At 50.1% G+C, this 12,937-nt stretch overlaps 2 protein-coding genes across 3 annotated transcripts; both read right to left on the reverse strand.

Annotated features, from left to right (window-relative positions):
* Positions 1-744: 744 nt before the first annotated feature.
* PSMB6 (proteasome 20S subunit beta 6) lies at positions 745-3,105 on the reverse strand. Of its 2 annotated transcripts, none has more exons than XM_033184995.1 (6): positions 2,949-3,105; positions 2,450-2,517; positions 1,677-1,808; positions 1,435-1,564; positions 1,094-1,238; positions 745-966 (listed from the first exon to the last, which is right to left on the reverse strand). In XM_033184995.1, exons 1-6 carry the CDS (start codon positions 3,048-3,050, stop codon positions 824-826), a joined length of 720 nt encoding a protein of 239 aa, XP_033040886.1. In that variant the 5' UTR covers positions 3,051-3,105; the 3' UTR covers positions 745-823. The 2 variants fall into 2 exon arrangements, with proteins under 2 accessions (XP_033040886.1, XP_033040887.1); XM_033184996.1 differs by having other exon boundaries at positions 922-986.
* Positions 3,106-8,600: 5,495 nt separating this feature from the next.
* On the reverse strand, positions 8,601-10,896 carry GLTPD2 (glycolipid transfer protein domain containing 2). Its single transcript, XM_033184997.1, is given in 4 exon segments — positions 8,601-9,664; positions 9,746-9,917; positions 10,108-10,239; positions 10,242-10,896. Coding segments are annotated over 4 exon segments (981 nt in total). The 5' UTR covers positions 10,381-10,896; the 3' UTR covers positions 8,601-9,126.
* Between the last annotated feature and the right edge of the window lie 2,041 nt (positions 10,897-12,937).

The following is a 12,937-nucleotide window of genomic DNA, read 5'->3' on the forward strand; positions in this document are numbered from 1 at the left end:
TACATAATAAAATTAGGCCTGAGGTGAGGTGGCACATACCCGTAGTCCCAGCTATCAAGCTCCTTTATGTCCCTGGCTTGAATGGGGACAGCTTTGGAGGGGCCAGAGTTCAGAGTTCATTTTCAGCCTCTCATCCAAGGGGCTGATCACACCCCCCACCATGGGAATGGTGGCTTCCAGAGCTGGCCAAAAGCACTCCTGGTGGCTGTGTTCTCCTACTCAACAGTCATCCTAAATTCCATTTGCAAACAAGGCCCACCTTTCTCCCAAAAGCCAAGGAAGTCACAGTGCTCCCACTGATCACAAGGTGAGGTGATAGAGGTTCAGTGTGGAGAGAGGGGACCAGGAGGCTGGGCTGGAGGAAGCTGCTCTTTGTGGACTTAGGAGCAGTAGTCACCCATGGTGACTGGCAGGAAGCAGGCTGAGGAAGGTGACTCCAGTTTTAGTCAGAATTCCGAGTTCCACCTTGGGGTTGAACAGGGAGCAGGTGTTGCTGGTACCCCCAACACCAACCACAATCCAGTGGTTCAAGGACCTGGATATGGTGGGAGAAATAAAGTTTGGGGGAAGGTGGTTTGGAGAAGAGGTTTGAAAACCACCCATGTAAAAGTTTATTGGGGAATCAAGCATTCATAAACTCCTTTCATTTCCTCTCCAACTCGCTCTGAGTTCAGTGCAATGGTTTATACAAATAGGAATGGGCCAAATTCAAGCTTGAAGTCAAAAAAAAAGAACCCCAAAGTATAAAGATTCTCTGTGACAAACTTTATTAAATTTTGCATTAGTACGGGGTATCTCTTATTGTATACTAGAATCCCAGGATTCAGGGGGGCGGTAAAGTGGCAATGGCGAATTTGGGTATCTGGTCTCCCAAAAGTACTTGCCGCTCTACCCCTGACTCTGCAATGGCTGCCAGGCGGATCACTCCTCCACTGGAGCCATCCCGCTCCATGGCCAAAGCGAGAGCTGTGGATAAAAGGAGAAAGCTGGGTTCAGAGTCAGATGCTGGGATCACTGCAAGGAATGAGGAATGTTGGCCTAGCTTGGGTAGTTGGGGGTTGAAGCTCACAGGCCCAGGAGCCTAAGCCCTCACCATTGGCAGTGAATTGTAGACACTCCTCCTTGGTCATGCCTTCCCGGTAGGTAGCATCCACATAGCCATAGATGTAGGAGCTCCCAGAGCCTCCAATGGCAAAGGACTGCCTTACCATCATACCCCCCATAGGCACTGAGTACACCTGCCAGATAGAAGGAGAAGAGTTACCAGTCGTATCCTCCCTCCAATACATGTACGTTCACCTGTCCATTCTATTGGTCTGAGGAACGTTAATAGTAAGAATAAGTGAGGTAGAGACTGGAAAGAAAAATAAAATGGTTGGGGAGAGGATAAAAGGCCTGGCTCAAGTGTGCTCTGGTCGGGGGTGGGGATCTGACCTGCCCTCCTTCTTGAGGGTCCCAGCCTGCGATGATGATTCCCGCCATCAGGTCTTCTCGGTATCGGTAACACATCTCCTTAAAGAGGCTGGCTGCTGTGTGGACCAGTGGAGGCTCATTCAGTTCAATGCTAGAGGGTCAGAGAAGTCACAGAGAAAGTTTCAGGACCTAGAAGTCAGGCCATTTAGATCCTCAGCTTCCAACTCCCTTCAGATACTTGCCCCTTCCCTGCCCACAAGCACCTGTGGAAACCAAGCTGGTAAGTGACAGCATCAGCTACTGCCTGGGTATCAGCAGCTGAGCCTGAGCGACAGCAGAAAATGTGGTCGTGAATAGGAGTCAGCTTGTCAGTCACTCGATTGGCGATGTAGGACCTGCAGGATGGCAGAATAGTGAGGAAAGGAGCCCACCTGTCTTCCACCTCCATCCCATCACTACCCACTCTCTTAGGGCTCAGGGATAGGATGTCCAGTATTGCCTGTTTTTCCTTTTTCTTTGAGATGGAGTCTCGCTCTGTTGCCCAGGCTGGAGTGCAGTGACGCGATCTCTGCTCACTGCAGCCTCCGCCTCCTGGGTCCAAGCAATTCTCTAGCCTTAGCCTCCCAAGTAGCTGGGACTGCAGGCGTGAGCCGCCATGCCCGGCTAATTTTTGTATTTTTTTAGTAGAGACGGGGTTTCGCCATGTTGGCCAGGCTGGTCTTGAACTCCTGACCTCAGGTGATCCACCCGTCTCGGCCTCCCAAAGTGCTGGGAATACAGGGGTGAGCCACCGTGCCTGGCCTCCAGTATTGCTTATTCTCATCCAAACTGAAGCAGACTGGAGAACAGACTTTCGTAAGGATTCCCCTAAAGAGTGAGGGGAACTTAAAGTAATAAAAGCTGGGACAAATCTTAATCTCCAGAGAGAGAAGAAACCTCTCTTCCCACAGTGGTCTGTGGAGGATTAGGGTGGGCTGGCAGGCAGGAAAGGAAAAGGAAGGTGGGAAGACCTTTCACAAATCTGTCCTGAGCTCACCCAGTGGTTGTTCTGGAGTCTGCCCCCAGAACCACGCCCCCGTCAAATTGCACGGCCATAATAGTAGTCTGGGAAAAGGGAAAAAGGAGTGAGTCCACATTCTCCAGCATACACAAACCTCAATGGTCTCTCTACCTAGTTCCCAAAATACAAAATCTGTGCGTCGCTGAACCATTTTCAAATCTTACAGGGGCCTCAGTACCCCGCAGAATACCAGAATGCCAACCCTCAAATCCCAAAAGACTCATCCCGGACTTAAGCCCAGGATCTTCACTAGCCTCGCAGGATTCCAGAATTCCACATTTCAGCCCACCCTCCACCTCCTACTACGAAGCTACCGCACCACTCCACCATCCTAGGAGTGCCTCACCCCATTCCTGGAGTACAACACATTCTACCTCCCCTGCGCCCCTGCCAGATCTCTCAACCCCACTCAGTCTTTATCTTCCCATCGCGTCAGGCCTTGTGCACATCCTATGAACCCTGAGTCCTTCCTCACCCCAGTGGAGACTTCTCGGCTTTCCCAGTCTGGGGTGAAGGCCTCCGGCCCCCAAGCCGGTGCCGGCCCGGCTCCCCGAGCAGCTAGTAGGGTGGCCGCCATATTTCTCCTCCGGTACTGCCTCAAAGCAACTGTCGTAAAGCGCTCTGTCACGCTCTTCGGTCGCGCTTTAAGGCCTTCTGGGAGCGAAGCTACTACGAGGTTGACGGCAGAAGGGAAAAGAAAAGTACAGTAATGCATGGGGACGGTTCTTTTGCGACAGTGAGCACTTGATGGCAGCGTGGCAAGCAACAAACACAAGAAAGTCTTAAAAAAAAAAAAAGTCCTGGCCGGGCTCGGTATCTCACACCTGTAATCCCAGCACTTTGGGAGGCCGAGGCGGGCGGATCATGAGGTTAGGAGTTCAAGACCAGCCTGGCCAACATGGTTAAACTCCGTCTCTACTAAAACATACAACAATTAGCCGGGTGTGGTGGGGTGCGCCTGTAATCCCAGCTACTGGGGAGGCTGAGGCAGGAGAATCGCTTGAGCCCAGGAGGCGGAGGATGCAGTGAGCCGAGATCACGGCACTGTCTCCAGCCTGAGCGACAGAGCAAGACTCTGTCTCAAAAAAAACAAAAACAAAAACAAAACAAAAAACCGTCCTAGTGGCTTGCGCCCTGCCGATCTTATGGAGCTGCAGGCCAAAAGGCCCACAAAATAAACCTAAGAGTCTTTGGGTTAAAGTGACCACACCATGTTTTCATTTCTTTTAGTTATATACTTAGGAGTATATGCTGGCAGAGGAATTTATGGGTTCTATAACTGTATGTTTAACATTTTGAGCAACTGACAAGCTGTTTTCCACAGAAACTGCACCATTTTACATCCCTACAAGCCATGTATGAGGGTTCCAATTTCTCCACATCCTCACCAACACTTGTTATTGTGCATTATTTTAGTTATAGCCATTCTAGTGGGTGTGAAGTGGTACCTTGTGATTTTCTTTTTCTTTTCTTTTCTTTTTTGAGATGGAGTCTCCCTCTGTCGCCCAGGCTGGAGTGCAGTGAGGCAATCTTGGCTCACTGCAAGCTCCGCCTCCCAGGTTCATGCCATTCTCCTGCCTCAGCCTCCCCAGTAGCTGGGACTACAGGCGCCCGCCACCTCGCCCGGCTAGTTTTTTGTATTTTCAGTAGAGACGGGGTTTCACCGTGTTAGCCAGGATGGTCTCGATCTCCTGACCTCGTGATCCGCCCGTCTCGGCCTCCCAAAGTGCTGGGATTACAGGCTTGAGCCACCGCGCCCGGCTGTTTTTTTTTTTTTTTATTGTTGAGTTGTAAGAGTCCTTTTTAATATTCTAGATACTAGAAACTTATCAGATACGTGATTTGAAAATATTTTCTCCCATTGGATTGTCTTTTCATGTCCTTCATTGGTGTTCTTAGAAGCATGAAAGTTTATAGTGCCGGCTCTTACATTTTTAGGTCTGTGGTCCATTTTGAGTTAATTTTGGTATGTGATGTGAAGTAGAAGTCCAAATCCATTCTTTTGCATATGGATAGCCAGTTAGTTGTTCCAGCACCATTTGTTGAAAAGACTGTCTCCCCATTGAATGATCTGGGCACTCATGTTAAAAATCAATTGACCATACATATATGGACTTATTTCTGGATTCTCAGTTTTGTTTCATTGATCTATATGTCTGTTCTTATGCCAGTATCATTTTGTCTCGATTACTGTAGCTTTGTAGTACATCTTTCTTTCCTTCCTTCTTCCTTCCTTCCTTCCTTCCTTCCTTCTTTCCTTTCTTTTATTTCTTTCTTTCTGTCTGTTTTTTTTTTTTTTTTTTTTTTTTTGACAGAGTCTCACTCTGTTGCGCAGGCTGGAGAGCAGTGGCGTGATCTTGGCTTACTGCAACCTCCACCTCACAGGTTCAAGCAATTCTTCTGCCTCAGCCTCCCAAGTAGCTGGGACTACAGGAGCCTGTTGCCACGCCTGGCTAATTTTTGTAATTTTAGTAGAGACAGGGTTTCACCATATTGGCCAGGCTGGTCTCGAACTCCTGACCTAGTGATCTGTCTGCCTCAGCCTCCCAAAGTGCTGGGATTACAGACGTGAGCCACCGTGCCCGGCCTGTAGTACTTTTTTCAAAATTGAGGTAAAATTCACATAACAAAATTATTTTACGGTGTACAATTCAGTGTTATTTAGTACATCCACAATATTGTACAACTATAACCATTTATTTATTTATTTTTTGAGACGGAGTCTTGCTCTTGTCACCCAGGCTGGAGTGCAATGGCACGATCTCGGCTCACTGCAGCCTCCACCTCCCTCCCGGGTTCAAGCGATTCTCCTGCCTCAGCCTCCTGAGTAGCTGGGATTACAGGCGCCTGCCACCACGCCTGGGTAATTTTTATATTTTTAGTAGAGATGGGGTTTCGCCATGTTGGCCAGGTTGGTCTCAAACTCCTGACCTCGTGATCCACCCCCTCAGCTCCCAAAGTGCTGGGATTATAGGCATGAGCCATTACGCCTGGCACAACTATAACCATTATCCAGTTTTTGAATGTAGTAATTTATAGATTCAGGAAATGTGAATCCTCCAACTTTTTCTTCCTTTTCAAGATTATTTTGCCTTTTCTGGATTCTTTGCATCTCCATTGGGATTTTAGGATTCGCTGTCCATTTCTGCAGAAAAGGCTGTTGGAATTTTGTTAGGGAATGTACTTAATCAATTTGTGGAGTATTGCCAACTTAAAATGTCTTCTTTTCATAACCTGTTTTTTTTTTTTTTGACAGAGTCTCACTCTGTTGCGCAGGCTGGAGAGCAGTGGCGTGATCTTGGCTTACTGCAACCTCCACCTCACAGGTTCAAGCAATTCTTCTGCCTCAGCCTCCCAAGTAGCTGGGACTACAGGAGCCTGTTGCCACGCCTGGCTAATTTTTGTAATTTTAGTAGAGACAGGGTTTCACCATATTGGCCAGGCTGGTCTCGAACTCCTGACCTAGTGATCTGTCTGCCTCAGCCTCCCAAAGTGCTGGGATTACAGACGTGAGCCACCGTGCCCGGCCTGTAGTACTTTTTTCAAAATTGAGGTAAAATTCACATAACAAAATTATTTTACGGTGTACAATTCAGTGTTATTTAGTACATCCACAATATTGTACAACTATAACCATTTATTTATTTATTTTTTGAGACGGAGTCTTGCTCTTGTCACCCAGGCTGGAGTGCAATGGCACGATCTCGGCTCACTGCAGCCTCCACCTCCCTCCCGGTTCAAGCGATTCTCCTGCCTCAGCCTCCTGAGTAGCTGGGATTACAGGCGCCTGCCACCACGCCTGGGTAATTTTTATATTTTTAGTAGAGATGGGGTTTCGCCATGTTGGCCAGGTTGGTCTCAAACTCCTGACCTCGTGATCCACCCACCTCAGCTCCCAAAGTGCTGGGATTATAGGCATGAGCCATTACGCCTGGCACAACTATAACCATTATCCAGTTTTTGAATGTAGTAATTTATAGATTCAGGAAATGTGAATCCTCCAACTTTTTCTTCCTTTTCAAGATTATTTTGCCTTTTCTGGATTCTTTGCATCTCCATTGGGATTTTAGGATTCGCTGTCCATTTCTGCAGAAAAGGCTGTTGGAATTTTGTTAGGGAATGTACTTAATCAATTTGTGGAGTATTGCCAACTTAAAATGTCTTCTTTTCATAACCTGTTTTTTTTTTTTTTTCATTTATTCAGGTCTTCCTTAATTTCTTTTAACAGTGTTTATAGTTTTTGACACGTAGGTCTTGCATTTCTTTGGTTAAATTTGTTCCCAAGTATTTTATTCTTTTTGATGCTATTATAAGTGATGTTGTCTTCTTAATTTCATTTTTGAATTGTTCATTGCTAGTACATAGAAATACAACTGATTTTGGTTTTGATATTGTATTCTGCAACTTCATTGAACCATTTATTAGTTCTTTTTTGTTTTTTGTTTTCGAGACAGAGTCTTACTCTGTTGCCCAGGCTGGAGTGCAGTGGTGCAATCCCAGCTCACTGCAACTTCTGCCTCCTGGGTTCAAGCAGTTCTGTGCACACCACCATGCCCGGCTAATTTTTGTGTTTTTAGTAGAGACGGAGTTTCACCATGTTGGTCAGGCTGATCTCGATCTCCTGACCTCGTGATCTGTCCGCCTCAGCCTCCCAAAGTGTTGGGATTACAGGCATGAGCCACCGTGCTGGGTCATTTATTAGTTCTAATAGTTTGTGTCTATATTCTTTAGGGTTTTCCTACATAAACCATCATATCATCTGTAAATGGAGATAGTTTTATCTCTTCCTTTCCAACCTGGATACCTTTTATTTCATTATCTTGCCCAGTTGCTCTGGCGAGTTACTTCAGTACAATGATAAATAGATTGGCAAAAACAGACATCTTTGTCTTGTTTCTCATTTTAGGGTAAAATCTTAGGGAAAAGTCTTTCATCATTGACAGTGCTGTTAGCTTGGTTTTTCATAGATGCCTAAGCAGGGAAGTTCTCCTCTATTCCTAATTTGTTGATTGTTTTTGTTTTTTGTGTGTGTGGTTTTTTTTTGTTTGTTTTGTTTTTTGTTTTTTGAGACAGAGTCTTGCTCTGTTGCCCAGGCTGGAGTGCAGTGGCGCGATCTTGGCTCACTGCAGCCTCTGCCTCCCAGATTCCAGCGATTCTCCTCCCAAAGTGTTGGGATTCAGGCACACGCCACTGTGCCCGGCTAATTTTTGTATATATATATATTTTTGAGATGGAGTCTTGCTCTGTCACCCAGGCTGGAGTGCAGTGGCGGGATCTCTGCTCTTTGCAAGCTCTGCCTCCCAGGTTCACACCATTCTCCTGCCTCAGCCTCCCAAGTAGCTGGGACTACAGGTGCCCACCAGCACGTCTGGCTAATTTTTTGTATTATTAGTAGAGACAGGGTTTCATCGTGTTAGCCAGGATGGTCTCGATCTCCTGACCTTGTGATCCGCCCCCCTCGGCCTCCCAAAGTGCTGGGATTACAGGCGTGAGCCACCGCGCCTGGCCTCATTTTTGTATTTTTAGTAGAGACAGGGTTTCGCCATGTTGGCCAGGCTAGTCTCGGACTGCTGACCTCAGGTGATCCACTCGCCTCAGCCTCCCAAAGTGCTGAGATTACAGGCCTGAGCCACTGCGCCTGACTGTTGATTGTTATTTATTTATTTATTTGAGAAGGAGTCTCGCTCCCATCGCGCAGGCTGCAATGCAGTGGACATCTCAGAAAACAAACAAACAAACAAAACCCCAGGAGGGTCTGGATGAGGAGGTTTTTGGTTTGAGGACCTGAAAGAATGGCAGTGTCATTCACTGAGCCAGCAAAGACTATGGAGGGAGAATTTTCGTGGGGAGGGCGTATTGGAGCTTAGTGTTGGACATGGTAGGTTTGCTGTGACGAATTGACATCCAAGTGGAAATACCTAATAGGCAATCATATATGTAGGATTCTGGAGTCCAGGAGAAAGTAGATTGAAGTGGTGATTTGGGAGTTATCAGTGTATGAAATGGTAGGGTCTTTCATGTTCACTGCGGGAGTGGCCGTGTGGAGCTGAGCAGCTGCTTGGTGTGCGCTTGGGTAGCTGAAGGGTGAGGGTGCCGTTTATTCACAGAGACAGGGCACACAGGAGAAGGTGCAGTTCTTGGGGGGATGGTGGTGGGACTAGTGTTGGACGTGTTGCATTTGCAGTGTCTATGGAGTGTGCAGGATGCTTGCTGTATACTTGGCTGCACAGGGGTGAAGCTCAGGGAGAAGAAGTCTGAGCTGGAGACTCAGCGTGTGGTTGGCAACCAAAGCCACGGGAGTGACTGCGATAGGCCGGGGAAGCGTGAGTCTCTCGACTGCCGGGAACAGAGATGACACATCTTCTCACATTCGTTTTTTATTTCCCTTAAGCGCCTGTCGTCATCACACAAAACGCCCTACGTCGATGCTGCCAAATACTTTTTATTCCTCACAGCTCCTCCCGTCTTTCCGAGACTGCGAACAGAGGGAGCTCAACGCCATTCCCTGCCGGGGGCAGCCCTCGCCGCCGCGACGTCACGGAAGAGGCGGGATACGGAGGCGGCCGCAGCGCGGGCTGCGGGGCTGACCCCGGTCTGCGCGGCCACACCCCAGGCGATCCGCTCCGTTCCCGCCGGTCCCCGCAGCCGCCGTCCTAGGTCAGCTGGAGCAGGCCGCGCTCGGCCAGCAGGCTCTGGGTACGGTTGTAGACGTCCTCCAGGGTGCCGGCGGCCCGGACCAGCGCGGCCCGTGCCTCTGCCTGGGTGGTTCCAGGACACGCCAGCTCCAGCAGGCGGCGGCGACCCGGGAAGGCTAGGAAGGCGAGGCGGACCGCCTGACGGACCAGCCAGGGGTGATGCGAACCCAGGGCTGCGCGGTAGGCGTCGCTGCACTGCACTCCCGGGTCCGGGCCTCCCAGCGCGCCGGTCGCCACGCGGTGGAGGCAGAGCTGGGACCAGCGCAGCGCACGGTGCTGCAGGAGCAGCGTGCGAGAGCCCGAGCTCCGGGCCGGGTCCTGGGTGGCCGCCCCCAGCTGCTCCAGCAGTCCCGCCCAGTGCTCCCATGCCGCCAGGGCCGCCAGCGACGAGTAGTGCTCCGCGTCCGGGTCGTGCACCAGAGCCTCCAGAGCTGTCACCTTGGTGAAGGCCTCCCTAGTGGCGAAGGCGAAGACTGAACCGAGGGGAGGCAGGAACCTGCGGGCCAGATGCTTTGAGAGAATGGCGATGTAGCCGCCAAGGAGGCGGGGACCGGCTGGGGGGCGGGAGGCCACTCACTCGACTAGTGCCCTCCATCCCGCCAGGTACGGCGACAGCCTCATATCCCTTTCGGATTTCAGGCTGGCGTGGAACGGCCTCATCATACGGCCCAGCGTCCCCCGAGGGGCCAGACACGGAGGCTGTTTCCTCTCCGGGGCCTCCAGGGGTCCCGACTCCTGCCGGACGTGGTGGGGAGACACGATGGGAAGAGGTGGGAGCAGATTCCGCCTTGAAGAAATTGTTCCGAAGGTTTAGCTGGTGGCTCTTCTGCTGTGCGCTCAGCTTCCGACGGGAGAGGGGACCCTCAGCCTGGCTCCATATCCCCCTGTTCTGGTCCCTCCTGGAGCTCCCGCGCCCAGCCCTGCGCCAAGCGTACCTGGAAGGGCGCGTTCCCCACGGAACGCAGGCCTATGCCCCGGGTCCGCAGCCCGAGCGGGCGCCTGGGGACAGCAGAAGAGGAGCGGTGAGGGCTAGAGGAAGAGGCTTGAGTCCTGAGGGCCTGGACTCGGGGTTCCTCCCGGAGCAGGTGAGGGAAGGGACAGCTCACCTAGGCTCCGAGCACTGAGATAAAGCAGCAGCAGCGCGAAGATAGTGAGAGGAACTGAGTGGCTGAACCAGTGCCGCAGGGCTGGGGGCCGCACCGCCACCCCCATGCCTGCTACTGGGACCACCGCCCCCTTATCAGCCCCTAGCCAGTAAGTGTCCCTCCACCTCCAGGAGGGGAGAGTAGCCCGTGGTGCCCTGAGGGGCAAAGGGTTAATAAATAACCTACTAAGGCCCCTTCCCCTGTGCCCTTCGCCCCAAACGGCAGCTACCCCGGGTGCGAGGAACCGGGTGAAGGGAATTTGGGGGATTCGATAGCAGTGACAGATCAGTGCCTTTCCCTTCCCTGTAGGGCCAGCTGTAGTAAGAGGCACTCTGAGTACTGAGAAGAGAGGCAGGGGCCAGAACAGCTCCCCTACTGAGCAGTGGTGTGGGCCCTAATTCACTCTGGTCTTGAGTTCTCTCCACTGTAAATTGAGGATAATAATAGGTACTTTGCAAGCCTCATGTGTGGATTAAATGATAATGTATGTGAAAACACTAAATGGAAAAGCTGACCACAATTGCCCTATAAATATCAAGTTCAAGCATCGCACACCTCTGGAATCCAGGGAACACCCACTTCTCTCTCTCTCTTTTTTTTTTTTTTTGAGACAAAGTCTCGCTCTGTCACCCAGGCTGGAGAGTGCCAGCTAATTTTTGTATTTTTAGTAGAGACGGGGTTTCACCATACTGGCCAGGCTGGTGTGAAACCCCTGACCTTGTGATCCGTCTGCCTCGGCCTCCCGAAGTGCTGGGATTACAGGCGTGAGTCACAGATCCCAGCTGGGAACACCCACTTCTAAATTATCTATCTTATCCCCAGGGGACTTCGTCTTGCCCTGGATACATGACCTCTCACAATCGTACTGGATACATGACCTCTCGCAATTGTATATACACATCAGGCTTTATCCTTTTGCATTTTTGTGGTTTACATTTCAAAACTCCAGATTGGCTCTTCAATCATTCATTGCACCAACCTTCGTTAAGTACTTCCTCATGTACTAGGCTTCAAGAATACAAAAGTGCCTTCACACAGCTCAAGGTCCACTGGGGGAGAATTTATCCTCTGTCTCCCCCGCTGGAATGTGAGCTCTGATGACAGGGGCCTTGTTTTTCTTGCTTACAGCACTTGGACTATTGCTTAAGCCAAAACATATTATTGCTAAATAAACAGATATTGAATAAACAAAGGAGTGTGTATGAGGGGCAGGTAAATCAGGGGTTGTGGCCCCCTAACACATTTAGCCAGGCATTTTTAGGCTGGGCATGGTGGCTCACGCCTGTAATCCCAGCACTTTGGGAGGCCAAGGTGGACGGATTACCTGGGGTCAGCCTGGCTAACAAGGCAACACCCTGTCTCTGCTAAAAATATACAAATTAGCCAGGCGTGGGGGCGAGCGCCTATAATCCCAGCTACTCGGGAGGTTGAGGGAAGAGAGTTGCTTGAACCCAGGAGGCAGAGGTTGCCATGAGCCGAGGTGGCACCACAGCACTGCAGCCTGGGCAACAGAGTGAGACTTGGTCTCAAAACAAACAAACAAACAAACCAAAAACATACTTAGTCAGGTTTTCTTGCTTTTTATTTTGCAAATTAGGAGTCCACCTGGTGGTCACAGGGGGAAAGGCATTCCGGGAAAGGATATAAGGATACATACAGAAAGCAATGGAAGAAACAGCATGATCTCTTCTTAGGGGTTCTTAGTCACCTGTCCCCAAACTTCTTAGAATTATTCCTGTTGGGCCAGGCACGGTGGCTCACGCCTGTAATTCCCAGCACTTTGGGAGGCCAAGGCAGGCGGATCATGAGGTCAAGAGATCGAGACCATCCTGGCCAACATGGTGAAACCCCGTCTCTACTAAAAATACAAAAATTAGTGGGGCAGCGTGGTGATGCATGCCTGTAGTCCCAGCTACCAGGGAGGCTGAGGCAGGAGAATCGCTTGAACCCAGGAGGTGGAGGTTGCAGTGAGCCAAGATTGTGCCACTGCACTCCAGTCTGGGCAACAGAGAGACTTTGACTCAATAAAATAAAATAAAATAAAAAAGAATTATTCTTGTTTGTGTGTATCTTCTTCTAAGGTGGGGTGGGGTGTCCCAGATTCTCAAGGTGTTAGGGCCCTGGTCTCTCAGAAGACCTCTCAGAGGAGGAGGAGACTTTTGAGCTGACAGGAGATTTCTCAGCTTCTCCAGTTGGAGGATTCTTGTCCTATCCTCACTTTGATGTCCCCTCACATCCTGGAGGTCTCTGGGTTGCCCTTGACCCATCCTGTCCCTGGTGGGACTCCTGGGAGGTCACTTCCATCCCTGGCCCTGGTCTCCACTCTGTCTTTGCTCTCCCTGCTGGAATGTTTGCCAGCTTGCTTGGCTGTAAACCTAAGGCAACTTGCTTGCCATTTTTGAGCCAGTTCCCTCTTCTACAAAAAAGGAAGGATAATTTTCACCTCCTAAAAATTGCTGTGAGGGTTAAATAAAACACTGCAAAGCGCTAACCATAATTCGTAGCCTGTGGTAAATGTTCAATAGGTGATGGGTATTTCAATTCCCGCTCTCTCACTGCCCCTCCTCCCCTAGCTCTGGGAGCCTCTGCCTCAGGCAGCAGGAAATAGGGTTCCGGGAGTGGAT

The sequence above is a fragment of the Trachypithecus francoisi genome, unplaced genomic scaffold (assembly GCF_009764315.1).
Source record: "Trachypithecus francoisi isolate TF-2019V2 unplaced genomic scaffold, Tfra_2.0 Lachesis_group20, whole genome shotgun sequence".
Lineage (NCBI taxonomy): Eukaryota > Metazoa > Chordata > Mammalia > Primates > Cercopithecidae > Trachypithecus > Trachypithecus francoisi.

What these genes read in the sequence shown, in the direction of transcription:
- PSMB6 (XM_033184995.1), bottom strand. Translation starts at nt 3,050, where the DNA reads ATGGCGGCCACCCTACTAGCTGCTCGGGGAGCCGGGCCGGCACCGGCT. An exon ending in GCCGAGAAGTCTCCACTGGG is followed by an intron (nt 2,518 to 2,948) that starts GTGAGGAAGGAC and finishes CCCTTTTCCCAG; the next exon opens with ACTACTATTATGGCCGTGCA. An exon ending in GACTCCAGAACAACCACTGG is followed by an intron (nt 1,809 to 2,449) that starts GTGAGCTCAGGA and finishes GCCATCCTGCAG; the next exon opens with GTCCTACATCGCCAATCGAG.